Source organism: Furipterus horrens, unplaced genomic scaffold, assembly GCF_987537825.1.
Source record: "Furipterus horrens unplaced genomic scaffold, mFurHor1.1.pri manual_scaffold_3, whole genome shotgun sequence".
NCBI classification, from domain to species: domain Eukaryota; kingdom Metazoa; phylum Chordata; class Mammalia; order Chiroptera; family Furipteridae; genus Furipterus; species Furipterus horrens.
In genome coordinates, this window is record NW_028327173.1 from 35,565,336 (window position 1) to 35,580,817 (window position 15,482).

Below are 15,482 nucleotides of genomic sequence, written 5' to 3' on the forward strand. Positions count from 1 at the left end.
AATCATAAGGGTGCCAGAAGGAGGAGGAGAAGAGCAAGACACTGAAAACTTATTTGAAAAAATAATGAAAGAAAGCTTCCCTGATTTGGCAAAGGGAATAAACATACATGTTCTGGAAGCACAGAGAGTCCCAAACAAGTTGGACCCAAAGAGGACCACACCAAGACACATCGTAATTAACAGCAGCAAGAGAAAAGCAGAGTTACCTACAGGGAGTTCCCATAAGACTATCAGGTGATTTCTCAAAAGAAATTTTGCAGGCAAGAGCAACTGGAAAGAAGTAGTCAGTGAAGAAAATGAAGGACCTACAACCTAGATTACTCTATCCAGCAAGGCTCTCATTTAGAATGGAAGGGCAGATAAAGTGCTTCCCAGACAAGGTAAAGCTAAAGGAGTTCATCATCACCAAGCCATTATTACATGAAACATTAAAGGAACTTATTTAAGAAAATGAAGAAGATCAAAACTATGAACATTAAAATAACAAACTCAGAACTATCAATAACTGAATCCAAAAAACAAACAAACAAACAAAAAACCCTAAGCAGACAACCAGAAAAGGAATAGAATGATAGGGGTATGGAGATCATTTGGAGGGTTATCAGCTGGTAGGGGGAGAATAGGGGAAATGGAGCAGGGATTAAGAAGCATAATTGATAGGAACAAAATAGAGAGAGAGATGTTAAGAACTTAGGTGCACAACCCATGGACCTGAACTCAGGGCAGAGAGGTATTGATGGAGGGAAGGGGGCTACTGGGCAGAGAGGGGCAAGAGGGGGAAATTGGGACAACTGTAACACCATAATCAATAAAATATACCTAAAAAAGAATGTATAGAAGAATATGATATTTGGATAGAGAAGGATGTCTTAAAGAACAAGTCATTATAATCTTTTCATTATAAAAAAGATTGGTAGATTTGACAACATTTGAATTTTAAAACCTTCGAACAACAACAAAAAGATACTACAATCAAAGAGAAAAACAACCCTTGGCCAGGAGAGAAAATATTTACAATGCATCCAGCTGACAAACACTACAGATAAATTAAAAACATAAGGAAACCTAAGTGACTGCATAAAAATCAGTAAAAAAACAAAACAGATTATTTACTACCCTATAAATATCACCTAAAACAATGCCTAGACCAGTGATTGTCAACTGGTGTGCCGCAGTGTGAATGAATCAAAAATATACCTATTTTTTTTTTTTGTCAGATTGGCAAAAACAATATATATATATATTTTTTTTGGTGTGCTGCAGAATTTTAGTAATTAGTTTATGTGTGCCATGAGATGAAAAAGGTTGGAAATTGCTGGCCTAGACAGTTCCAATAAATTTTTGTTGAATCAATGATTGATGCTTAAGCAGGCCCGCCATACAGCAGCGTCTTTCATGAGCAGGAGGCACCTTGAGCTTTCCTGCTTCCTTGTATATTGTGGACTCCTCTTTCTTCTCTCTAGACTATGTGCTTTTCCAGGACAGAGATATATCTTCCTCTTCCTTATATCCTCTGGCTGTTCCTTTTAGGAGCTGTGTCAGCAATGTATGTCCCAGAGGAATCATCACTCCTTTTTAAATCATCTTTGGAGTTGGTTTAGCAGCCCACTTTTCTCTTTTTGCAGAGGAAGATTTCTCTGTATTCCCCACCCCCTCCCCTAACTTGTGAGAGCAAAACTTCTTCTGAATTTGGCACCAGAGCTATGATTCATGTCTGTAGTGTGTTTGTGTCTATATTAGAAAGGAGGAAAGGGAAAATCAGGACATTTTTCTGGCTACACAAGACTGGCTCTCCAGTTATTTACTTTCTATCTGGAACCTGGATAGTGTTACTCTGTTGGCACAATGGTTCATAAAAGTGGGGCTGAAATAAAAACTTATATATTCTAATGGGTTAGCATGCAAACAACTTTGCTTGATGACAAACTGCTATTCCATATATAGATTAACAAAGGGAGTTTTGCTTTCCAGATGTAAAAAATAAGTACTATAAACTCATAAAAGGAGAGAAAAGCTGTTTGGTGGAAGACTGCTTGGGGCAATTGGTAAACCTCTGGAGGTGAGAAGTAGGCATGGAGCAAATCACTGAGGGCCTTTTTTAAGTTAGGCTATAAAATCACCCTGTCCCCTATATCAGGAAACTCTTTAGACAAAAAAGGGGATTCTATTCATTATTACAGCAGGACAACAGGCATAGGCTGGAACTGTCTCCAGGCAAACTGGGTTATGTGATCACCTTATTTGAAGGTGAGCAAGAGCCGTTGATTTGGTTACATATCCTACAAGGAATGGGAGGAAAAAATAAATTTTGTGTAGCCTTGGACAAGTCTGAATAATCTTGACTGGAAGGGAATGAGAGAAGTGGGGCAATTGCTAGGTGAAAATATATAACTCAAAAGGATCGTTGCTGTGGTGGTGTTGATAGTGGTGGTTGTTAGAAAGAGAATATAAACTTGAGCATGTGTAAATACACTGGAGAGAGTGAGAAGCTTAAAATTGGCAAAGTAAGACCTGAGGAGAAGTCATAGGGGATGGATCCTCTTTTCCATTGTAACAGGTAGAAAGGAAGCAGGCGTGGGTATAGATGCAGATGAGTCTAGGTGGGAGGGCATAGCAGGTGTATATTCTTACCTGATGACTGCCTATGTTGTTGTTGGGGATTCAAGGAAAGTAGGTTTTAAATAGCTAGAGTGGACAATGGGAGAGAGACAAATAACAAGACAATGATGCCCCCTGTCGCCATTTCCACTCAGCATTGTCTGACTCCAGTGGCAGTCTTAAACCAGGCAGTCCTAGCCAATGAATAAAGCAAGAAAAATAAGTATAAGCTATACGGATTTTAGTAGAAGAAATGAAACTGTTATTATTCACAACTTAATTGAACATACAGAAAATCCAAAAGAATCTACAGATAGACTATTAGAATTGGTAAATGAATTTAGCAAAATTACTGAATACAAAGTCAGTATACAAAAATAAATTGTATTTCAATATACCAGCAACTGGTAGTTAGAAATTGAATTTTTAAAAATAGAGTACATTTACCATAGCACCAAAAACATTAATTACTTCGGAATAAATGTTAACAAAAGGTGGGCAAGACCTCTCTACTCAGAAAACTATAAACATTCAGATGAAAAACGACCTAAATAATTGGTAATCCCAGTTTGTTCCCAGTCAGTATTATAGCATGTGTATGTAAGTGTAAGTGTAACTTGGTCATCTGACTCTAAAATTTATAAGCAGCCATGAATGCCCACTTCTGATGCCTGCATTCTCAGTCAGCTGACCCAGTAGAAATGGCAACTTGTTTTCACCTGTCGTTCTAGAGAGAATTGGTTATGACTATGATGTTGATGTTGATGTGTAATTTATAAAGGCCAAGAGGAAAGAGTTGGAGGACTTACTCTACCTGATATTCAAATGTATAGGCTTCCAAAAGATAACATGGAGCTTATTTTTATGGCCTTGGGATTGGGAAAGACTTCTTAAAGAAGATACAGAAAGCACAACCATAAAGTACGAAATCAATACACTGTACTGCATTAAAGTTAAGAACTCTTCATGTAAAGACATCATTGTGAGAGTACAAAGGCTGGCTGGCAACAGGGTGGCAACCAGTGAAGGATTCCTATTCAGGATATAGAAAAGCTACTACAAATAATTAGAAAATGATAGTCCAGTCTTGTTACTGTGCAAGAAACTTCAACTATTTTACAAGAGGCTATTCAAATGGCCAAAAAACATGAAAGATACTTAAGCTCATTAGTTATCAGGGAAATATAAATTAAAACAATTATGATACCATTACTCAGTTGCCACTGAGGTTTTATCATTAAGAAATTTCTCCCTTTATCTCTTCTAATGCTTTTTTTCCCCCCTCAAAGTTGATCTTGCCTGTTCTTAATATAATTCTACTGATTTTCTTTTCATGTGTGCATGGCATATCTTTTTCTAACTCTTTACTTTCAACCTACCTCCGCTGCCTTGCGGCGTACCTCTTCAGGGGAAAGACTTAAGGGAGTAAACCCCGACAGAAAATCCGGAGCCAGAGTCCCTAAGGCGGTTTGACGTTGTAGTCAACACCGGCAACTCCTGCGGCGCACCTGAAGCCAAGCTGTATTGACTCCGTCTTTCCCTTGGACCCTTCAGCTGCGAAGAGAGGGGGGGTCTGCTGCATGGGCAACAGCGGACCCTCCATATCACCCTGCCCAGGCTCTGTAGCTTCAGCTTCACTGGAGAGGACACTCCAGCGTCATCACAAGATGTCGATTCAACACGGGAGGAGACAGATACCGTGTCACTCCCGAGTCGGACTGCACAGCCATTCTCGGCAGTGCAGATAGACTCTTGAGAAGCTACACCATCGTCTCTCGAGACGGACGGCTGCCGACCGATGAATACCCTATGACTTACCAAATTCACTCCTAGATTTGTACATAGAAATACAAACGTGTATAACAAAATATATGAAGGAGAATGTCATAGCAATGTGATTCTAATAACCTAAAACTGGAAACAGCATACACGCCCATCTACAATGGAGATGATAAATAAATTGTGGATGTCCATACAAAGGAATACTGTTTATAGCAACAAAGTGAACAAACTACTGCTACATGCAACCATCAATGAATTTTACAGATATCATACTGAGTGAAAGAAGCCAGACATAAAAGAAAATTCATAGTGTGAATCCATTTGTATAAAGTTCAAAGGCAGATAAAACTCATTTGTAATGTTAGAAGTAAGGATAGTGTTTATCTTTGGGATGGAGGGCAGACCTAATGATTAGGAAAGGTTACTAGGGTAGCTTCTCTTTATTGAGCTTCTACAGTTATGATTTTTGTATATGATACCTTTCAGTATAAAGTTGTTTTCTAATGATATAGATTAAGATGTTTACCATAGTGCCTGCTCATTGAAAATATTCAGTAACTGGCAGCATTAACTCCTCACTGTAATTTAGTTCTCCTTGGTGACAAGGTCTAAGGCAATGCTGTTCAGTACAACTTCCTGCAGTTAACAAAGTGTTCTGTATCTCCACTATTTGCTTCCATAGCCACTGGCTATTGAGCATTTGAAATATGACTAGTTGGACTGAGGAACTTATTTAAAATTTTTTCTTAATTATAATTAAAAACTAAATACCCACCTGTGACTGATGGTTCTTATATTGGACAGTTCAGGTCTAGGGTATTAATGTGAGGAATGAGTGACTGATGGAGAATGGCAGTGAAATTTATTTGTGTTGAACAGATCAAGAAATGGAGAGGCCTGAATGTCAGATGAATCGTGCATCTGTACATTGAAGAACGAGCTCAGGGTAATGGCAAGACCTGATTGGAGCAGGAGATTGTTAGCTCAGTTCCAGAGTCTTCAAAGGAACAATTGGTTGGAGGAAGGAAAAGGACCTGAAAAGACGCTTTCTCCCAAATAAGTTGTCAAAGGTACTTAGGTAGAAATGTTTCTCAAGCACAGCTTAGGTAATTAAGAGCCATGGAAGGAGAGTTTCAAGAAAGAAGTGGTCAGCTGCAGCACTAGCGCTTCAGTGTGGTGCTGTGTGACAAAGCTAGAGGAGTAAAGTGGCCATCAGAGACCTGTGAGAAAGCACAATTTGTTGCATTGGTGGGAAGGAAACTAGATTGCAATAGGGGATGAAAGGTTAAAAGCTCCTCTGTAAAAACTGAGAAATTAAGTGGTAGCTTGGGGTTGTGCTTTTGTTTAGCAAATGGTGGGGAATTGAACTAAGGAAATACGTGAAAAGTGAAATTGGCGTTTTTTTTTTTTTTTTTTTTTTTTTTTTAGCGAATGAAAGAAATGTTGAGGCTGAGTATGTATAGGGTCTCTGTACAGTGAAGAGAGAAGCTTCAGGCTTGGTATGACAGTGGCAAGGATAGTTGGGCCAACCTTGAACAGTCTACAGGGCATTTTGAAGAAATGTTGACTTTATTTAATAGAACATGGAGAGCTGAGGAGGGTTTTAAACACCTGGATCTCCCATAAGAGTCTGTGCTTTAGAAATATTACTCAGGCAATAGCAAGGGCTGTGGACTAAAATGTGGCCAGACTGAAGGCAGACATTGCCTTATCAAGCAAGAAGTGATGAGAGCCTGAATTAGTGCAAAAGCAATTCATAGGCTGGAGAAGAGTTGGCGAGTTTGAGATTATAGTTCAGAGGTAGAGTAAGCACAATTTGTGGTAATGGAATGGGGGAGAACAAGTATAGAACCTAGAGGTTTCTATTTGAGTTGACTAGGTAATAGTGAACTTTAATTAAGGCACCTAGATTGGGGTGAGTTATAACAGCTTTGTTCAGATATAATTCATATACCATACAGCTCACCCATTTAAAGTATACAATCAATGTTTTTAGTATATTCACAGAGTTATGCAACTATCGCCACAATCAATATTAAACTGTTTCCGTAACCCTGTAAAAAGACCCATACCCATTAGCTGTCACTTCTCGTTTTACCATAACTTCTCCCATCCCCCCAGCGCTAGGCAACCACTAATCTACTTTTGCTTGTTATGAATTTGCCTGTTTTGGACATTTCATGTAAATGGAATCATACATGTGCTCCTTTGTGACTAGCTTATTTCACTTAGCATGTTTTCAAAGATCATCCATGTAGAGATTCCTTTTTGTCTTGTAATATGGTTACCTCTTTGCAGGTTTTACATCCTCCACTGGAATATAAGTGTGTCTTGAGGGACAGGGACTATTGTTATATATTCAAGAGCTCTTTCTAGCACATATTTTTGTATTTTGTTATGACTCAGCCAATATTTGATACATCATAAATTCAAAGGCTAACTCAGTTGACAACAAAATTAAGTTGACCAGAATGAGCTGTTCCCACACATGCTTACCCACTGAGGTGTGTGTATATTTTCTGTCATGGAATAAGTAAATAAGTACCATGCCAGTGGTTGTGGTTTTGCCATTCACTTTGTGTGACCTTGGTAAAGTTATTATACTCACTGGAGACACTTTCCTTATCTGAAAATGTGGATAAAAATCCCTACTCAATCTGAAACTGAGGATTAACTAGGATAATTCAAGTGGGTGGGATTTAGATAGAGTTGGGGTTCATCTAGACAGCCTCTGAGAAGGTGAATAAATGTTTATCTTTGTTACCTAATCCTCCTGGGATAGGAGTAGCCTTTTTCCGTGGGATTAGGTTATTTTGGCCCTTTGAGTCTTTTCAGTCCCCATTTTCAAGATCTTGGTTTCATCTGTGGCACATTGCTTCTTTTTCCACCAACCGGGAACATTTTACCTATTCCATCTTCTCTAGCTTTTTTCTCTGGACACTAACCAATGGACTCTTTATTTTGCATAGCTTTCTATCACTTCCCTTAATAGCTGTTTTTTTCTTAATAGGATGCATGTAGTTGAAAAAAAAAATTAAAGTCTAAAACCTACCCTTCCTGAAACAATTTATAAATACAGTCCTCTCCGCCTCCTTTTGGAGGACAGAGGGGATTGTAATGTTTTGGTTATTTATGCTTTTACTTAGAAAACATATGCTAAGTGTATGTTTGAGTGTTATGTATCAAAATAAATCAAATAGTTTTTGACTTCCAAGATCTCAAAGCAGTACAGTGGGAGGAGGTAGACTTCTGATAAACAGATAATCACATTATATTATGTGAAAAGTTGGAGTAGCAGAGCCATGTGTGAGTGGTTATGGGAGCACTCCTAGAAGTGATTGGAACAGTGTTTTGAAGCAAGTGTCCCCAGGCATTTCTGCACTACGCAGAAGTAGCCTGATGAAAAGCCATCTGCACTTTGTGACCCTCACAACAACCTTGTGAGGAGGTTTTGACTCCCATTTTAGAGAGTGATCTAAAACTCAGAAAGGCTCAGTGCGTGGCTCTTAAACACAGATCCTAGACTCAGATTTTGTTTTTCCCCTCTGTCTCCCACCATATCCATGCCATTTAAGCAAGGATAGTAAGTACGCACGCAGAGTACTACTTCAGTTCCCTGCTACCCCCTCTCCTTCGATTCTTCCTCCTTAAACAAAACTAGAGCCTCAGATTCCCCTCTTCTGTGTTTAGTTTGCTTTCGTTGGTGCATTGAGCGTTCCAGGGCTGTAGCAGTAGTGAATGTTGCTGATGTCATTGTTTGCCTTATTGGGATTTTGCTCTTTGTTTCACAGGGAGCTGTGATTGGTATAGACGATGAGGACGACAGCACCTTCACAATAACTGTTGATCAGAAAACCTTCCATTTCCAGGGTGAGCTGAAAGAAGAGATTCTTTCTCTTCCTGGTCCCAACTGCTTCTTTCATTTTCTTTTGAGTTCTTTGCTGAATGAGATTTTGCAACTGATCCTGCATGAACTAGCGCACAGGAACGAACGTTCTGGATGAAGTGGTACTGCAGGTTGGGGAGGGATTTGTATCTGCAGTGGACACAGATCTATTTGAAACGACTGGATCTGGCTGCAACTGGAGATTAAGATTTTAAAGGATAAAAATCAGTGAAGGGGGAGAGTAATGGGCTGCTGCTGCTGCTGGCTTGTGTTTACAGAAGGTTGCTGATATTCTTTATTGAGGAGTATGGTTCTGCTTCTGCATGGAGAGTCTAATGACTGAAGGTTGCAGTGTTCGTGTAAAAGTCAGAATGTAAATTAAATCGGAAACTAGTGGCAACCTTGGATTAAAGGTTTTGCTTTGCTTCAGGAACTACAAGTTTGCATTCATTTCATCTGCATTTCTGTGTCTTGTCTGCCAGCCGTCATTTCTCTGCTATTATCCTTTTTATAGTTAATAATACCAATGCCATCTGCTACTGCTATGTTTCGGCATTGCATGCTATGGTTCACCGGTAGAAAGGGTAAGGTACTGTATGATCATTTTTAATTTCATCTTGCATTGAAAAAACTAAACCAGCAAAATAAAAGTTAATTTTAATGATCCTGTCCTAATGTACCTCTCATATATTAGGAGTGTCTATTGGCTTTGTTACTAATGTTTTTGTTATTTTGCCTATCCAGAGTAATCTCTATTTTATGTTTAAAGCAGTTCTAGAAACTTAGAAATGAGATTTGGAGATATTTAACACTTTCTCTGAACTACAAGTGGAAATGTACTGTGGTAGATGCTAGGTATACCAAGATAGATAAATATTAAATTTATAGCTTAAAAATGTTTTGATTATGAAGTCTCAGAGTGACTAGATATGTTATACAAGATGTTCAGACAGCTATTGTCCTTCTGTGTTAGGGTAGTAAGTTGCAGTTATTTTTCTTCAGTCTTGTTTAAGAAATTGACATCTAGAATTGAAAGATGCAGCTTATATACAGTAAAGACAAACCATTGTACTCAAAAGTGATATCTCTAGTGCTTTTAGGAAAAGCAGCCTTAAAAATATTTACTGTGTTTGGTAATATTCTTTATTCAGAGCTGCTTAATTAGTGATGCTCTCTTGAAATTTTATAGTATTTGTAACACATTTAAAATCTTATTATAAAAGCCCAAGGCCTTTATTTTTAAGTTAAATATATAATGCTGCTTATAAACTAACTAAAGGAGGTAATGCCCACACATTGGAACTCTTTTCTTGAACGAAGTTGAATACTTCAATGCGTTTCCAGTAAAAGCTGCTGGATGCAGGGGAAGGCTGCAGTATGGAATTCTCTCCTCTGCAGTTGCTAAGGAGATGCCTTCGTTGACATCCACAAGCTGTATTGTTTGCCTGTTTAAAGGAGAGGAGACTCAGACCTCTAGAGCAAAGGCAGATCTATCTTCTGATTTACCTTTAAATTATTTATGTTAAGCTGATCTTCCCTTTAACACTCCCAGGTTTACGTGGCTTGCTTGTAAGACAAGCAATTGTTTTAATGAATTATTTACACGACAAGAATAAATAAGAGTTATATGTATTTTTTAAATGGATTCTTAGTTCTGAGACTGTCAGATTGATTATTTTCTAATGTAATAGTTATGGAATTCTCAGGCAACATGAGATTATCTAGCTTTTTAAAGAACTTGATGAGACTTTCTGCATATATTCTTGGGAATAATGAGTTATTTCACATTCATTAGTCCTTGTTCATAAGAAATTCTTTGAAAATTTGAAAAAAGTTTTTATTATCTAATACATACTATATTCTTGATTAGAATTGAAAGCAAGTTTATACTTGATATGCATTAGCATATGTTTAAATGTGTGGAAGTTTTTATTTAATGTACCAGAATGTTTTAAAGCAAATGAAGTATCACTTGACACATCTATAAAACAAATACTACTTACTGTCAGCTCTGAAAAGCTACAATTACTGAAAGCTACAATTCATATACATTGGTTTATTCAGTATCTATTTTAGACATTATTCTAAGTTCTGGGGTTACAGTAGTGAACAAAACAGATGCCCTCTTGGGTCATTCATTCTGACAGAGAAGAAAGCCAATAAACAAGATAAATTAGTAAAATAAAAGTAAACAACAGAATGCTGAGTCCTGGGGTGGGGGGGGCGTGTGATAAATCAGAAAGGGAGAAGATGAAATAGAAGTGATGTTGTACATGTGTGTATATGTGTTGTGGGGGGGGGTTGGAATTTTACGGGGGCCAGGAAATGACTCGTTGGGATGGTGCCTTTCAGTGAAAGATCTGAAGGATGTGAGGGAATAAACTACATGGCTTTGTTGGGGGATGGTGGTGGGGAATATATCATTCCAGGCAGAGGGAACTGTAAGTGCCAAAGATTGTGCCTGCCATATTTGAAGAACAGCAAGGAGGCCAGCTCTGGTTGAAGTGTAAATGACCATGGGGGAGGGTAGTGAGAGATGAAGTCTAAGAGGCAACAGGGAGCCTGGTCATGTGAGGGCTTATATGCCACAGTAAGGACATTGAATTTTACTGCAGTGAGACACCATTAGAGGGTTTTGAGCAGAGGAGTGACATGATGTGATTTTTTTTAACAGTATTTCTCTGGCCACTGTGTTGAGAATAAAATGCAAGAGTCAGGGATAGAAGCAGAGAAACTAATTAGAAGGTTATTGTAATCCGAAGAGACATGAAGTGGCTCCCATGGTAACCACGGGAAAGGGAGATGGTGAGAAAAGGTCAAATTGTGTATGTGTGTTTAATCAACTTTATTGAGGTATTAATGTACAATAAAATGTACACATTATAAAATTCAGTGAGTATTGATGAATTTATTTACTCATATAACTGCTAGCATAATCGAGATACAGAACATTTTTTGTCACCCACAAGATTCCTTTTTTCTTCTTTCAGTCAGTCCCCATTTCTGGGCCCTGGCCCCAGGCAACTACTGATCTACTTTAAATAGAGATTAGATTTTTCTGTTAGAGTTTCACATAAATAGACTCACACAGTGTGTACTCTTTTGTCTGGCTTTATTTTAGCTCAGCATAATGTTTTTAAGGTTCATCCATGTGTTGTGTATTGGTAGTTTGTTCCTTTTATACTGCGAAGTGATAGTTTGTTACATGTTATATTTAATTGAACGTTGAACTGTAGCATGTAAGAGAAAGGCAAGAGTGTAGGTGGACACCAAAATTTTTACTGGAGCAATAAGAATGGAGTTGTCATTGATCGAGGTGGGAAAGATTGCAATAGGAACGAGTTTATTGGGGAGGGAGAGATATTGGTGGGGCATGTGGGCACCAAGATCTTAGTCTTGGACATGCTTATAAATAAATGTTAGATTCTTATCAAACATCCAGATGGGGATGTCAAGTAGGCAGTTGAAGTGTGGGGTTCAGGAGAGAAGTTCATGCTGGAGAAATAAATTTGGAAGTCTTTGGCATATAAATGGTACTTAAAGTCATGAGTAAGGGTAGAGAGAAAAAAGTTCCACGTAATGAGTACAGGAGCACCCCAGCATTTGTTTAGAGGGCACAGAGATGAGGCAGAACTAGCAAAAGGATTGAAGAGAAGCAACCACATGGAGGAGGAAAACCAGGTGAATGTGGTACCCTAGAAGCCAAGACAGAAAGTGTTTCTAGGAGGGAAGAGTCATCAGCAACCGTGACAAATGCTCCTGATAGATCAAGTAAATTGAGGGCTGAAAAATGATCACAGGATTTAACAATTAAGAGTCCATTGGTAACCTTGAGAAGAGCAGTTTGAAGGTGGGAATACAGACAGCATTGTCAAGTTCTGCTGTAAAGCCAAGGTGGGAAATAATATAGCAGTAGCTGGAGGAGACATGAGAACAAAGGAGGTGTTTTTTTTTTAAGATAAGAGAAATAATAGCATGTTTTTATGCTACTGACAGTGATTCAATAAAGAGAAAATTAATGCAAGAGAGGGGAAATTGTTGGATCAGTGTCCTTGTGAAGGCAAGAGAGGATGAGATGTAATACACGGGTGGGGCATTGCCCTTGACTAGGAGCGTGGGCAGCTCATCCGCAGTAATGAGAAAGGAGGTCAAGTGTATGGAAGTGTATGTAGGGAGGTTGTTACTCATCCGCTTCATTTCCATTATGGTTTAAATCTCTAACTGTATCCTGAAACATCGTTTGTTTATAATAAAGAGGATTGATGCCAGGAAGAGAACAGACTTCCCTGAAACAATGGATAATTTGGCATTACAGTGATACCCAGTTTTGGTAACTTCATATTTCAGAATATCTCCAATTTTAAAGAGATGCCATGAAATTCTCAACACTGAGAAAAGGCAGTAATTGAAATTATAATTCTAGTATGTTAGAGGTTTAAAAAGGTTTGAAAACTACAACTTTATCCTTTTTTAGAAATACTAAAAAGAAAATACTTGCCAATTTATCTTAATGAACTGGCCTTTTTTATTTTATTTTTTTAGCAAGAGCAAAAGTGATCCTTTTTTTCATTAGTCAGTCAAAGTTGTTTGCATATATAGATTCTGGACTACACATTGGGTGGAAAGTAGCTTTGGTATTATACTGGCTGTGGAATACAAACCTTTATTGTATGTGTAGTATGTGTAACTTCTTGTGCTCAGAACTGAGGGTATACAGGTAAGACATGGGCCATGATGTCAAGGAGCATGTAAGGAAGTAATTATAATGTAGTGTGAAATGTGCTGTAGCAGTAGTCATATAGGGTACTGAAATACAGTGGAGAGGCCGTCACTCAGTGCCTCACAAAAGAACAGAATTTTTTTTATTATAATAATTATTTTTATAATAAAATTAAAAATCATACTAGCTCTTAAAATTTCAAGTTGTCCTGAAATATGTAATGTAAAAATTAAAAGGTCCCTGTCACCAGGTGCTGTCTCCCTTCTCTCCTTTAGTTCTGAAGACTGAACAGAAGTTTGTCAGGTGGAGGGATGTTGTAGCACATGCAAACATGGAAATACGGCACTGCTGGTGTGTGCACAAACTACGAACGTTTGGTATTATTAGAACAGAGGGCAGGAAATGAGGCTGCAGAGATATGCAGAGGCAGATGTATCTAATATAAAAAGGCTGTATTTTTGTCATGAGGTCAGTGAGGAGGCAAAGAAGATTTTAAGCAGAGAAGAGATGGTAAGACGTGAGTTTTCGAAAAATAGCTGTGATTGTTAGTAAGGCCCTGAATGGATGAAAGCAGTGGTAATGGGGCAGGAGAAGAGATAAACTTGAGATTTTTAGGAGGTAAATCTATAGGAACTGGTGATTGTTTGGAAATTGGAGGTGACGTTTTAGTTTTGGCTCACTGTTTGAATGTTGTTGACATCCAAAATGGAAAACCTGAGAGAACCGAAGTGGTGAGGAATGTCTTACGTTTGAGGTGTTTGATGATGATGGCAAAGTGGGATCTGAGTCTGGGCTGGAGTTGGAGATTTGTGCTTATCAGGATATTGCTGGTAGATGGAACCAGAAGTTGAAAATTTCAGTGCCTAAGGGCTAGTAAATGAGTGAGGATTAAAGCTGAATGAAAGCTCTAGCAATTTGGAGAGCTTATGCCCTGTTTATACCCTGGCTGGTTTGGCTCAGTGGATTGAGCGTCGGCCTGCGAGCTAAGTGTCGCTGGTTCGATCTTCCAGTCAGGGCACATCAGAGAAGGAAAACTCTGACTCCAAAAAACCTCCGCTGCCTTGCGGCATACCTCTTCAGGGGAAAGGCTAAGGGAGTAAACCCCGACAGAAAATCCGGAGCCGGAGTCCCTAAGGCGGTTCAACGTTGTAGTCAACACCGGCAACTCCTGCGGCGCACCTGAAGCCAAGCTGTATTGACTCCGTCTTTCCCTTGGACCCTTCAGCTGCGAAGAGAGGGGGGGTCTGCTGCATGGGCAACAGCAGACCCTCCATATCACCCTGCCCAGGCTCTGTAGCTTCAGCTTCACTGGAGAGGACACTCCAGCGTCATCACAAGATGTCGATTCAACACGGGAGGAGACAGATACTGTATCATCCCGAGTTGGACTGCACAGCCATTCTCGGCGGTGCAGATAGACTCTTAAGAAGCTACACCATCGTCTCGAGACGGACGGCTGCCGACGATGCCCTGTTTGAAGGTGTAGCTGCTACTTAGTTCCAGATAGTTCAGACTTTGAGTAATGCTTATCCAAAGTTGTTGGATCATCAGGTTTTTCAAGCGAGGCTAACAATCTAGCTTTTTTGTGTGTGAGTGGGAGTTTGAGTATGTGTGTATTAAGTCTCCCGATTAAAAAACAGATATATGTAGGCCAACAAAATGCATCTTTGGAAAAATAAACTCTCTGGATCTCCAGTCTTTGGTTAAAACCATGGTGGTAGCCCGTATGAACCTTCTGGGAGATCTGAGTGAGAAGAGAGAGTAGGACCAAACCTTAGAACACACTAGTGTGAAACCATCAGCAGGTTCAAAGGAATGATCAGAGAGGTTGGAATGAAGGCTGTTAGCTTCAACCAGATAAAAGTACTGTTTTTATACGTCAAAATAGTTTCATATCAGCAGTTCATATGGCTCAACCTAATAGAAGACTAGTCTATAGTTCACACTAATAATCGGAAAAATACCGTTATTTTGAATTTTACCTTCAAATAAAATTGAATCTACTTAATAATTTAATATAATGATTTTTAATGTTATTGGTAGCATATTGGCATAATAATGTTAATGATAGCTGTATTTATTGAATGTTTATTTTATGCAGGTACTATTCAGAGTTTTACTTATGTTGTTAACTCATTCAGTTCTCATAGCCTTGTGAAGTAGCCATTGATTGTTTTTATTTTATAGATAAGGAAACTGGGCCACAATCACATAGGTCACATGGACTATGATCACAGTTGTTCTTTGGAGCAATTTTCTTAACTGCTTCAAAAAGTTATTGTAGAGATTTGTCAACTAGTTTATAATTACCTTTTATAATTTTATCAGAAAAGGAATTAATGTAAAATATAAGGAACTTTAAATTACAATGCAGTTTAATGCAATTAAAAATGTTAATGTTCTACATGTTTTATTACTTAGTAGAACAATAACAATACTGGTGGTGGTAACAACTACTATTACTACTATTAAGTATTTGTTATGAACCAGACACTG

At 38.5% G+C, this 15,482-nt stretch overlaps 1 protein-coding gene across 5 annotated transcripts in view; it reads left to right on the top strand.

Annotated features, from left to right (window-relative positions):
- The window catches only part of OSBPL9 (oxysterol binding protein like 9), a 130,963-nt gene that overhangs the window by 22,097 nt on the left and 93,384 nt on the right, over positions 1-15,482 (top strand). For all 5 annotated transcript variants that reach the window (XM_090269444.1, XM_090269447.1, XM_090269449.1 and 2 more), the window contains one exon: positions 8,172-8,250. In XM_090269444.1, the coding sequence (XP_090125570.1) occupies positions 8,172-8,250 (79 nt within the window). The remainder of the gene's footprint in view (positions 1-8,171; positions 8,251-15,482) is intronic.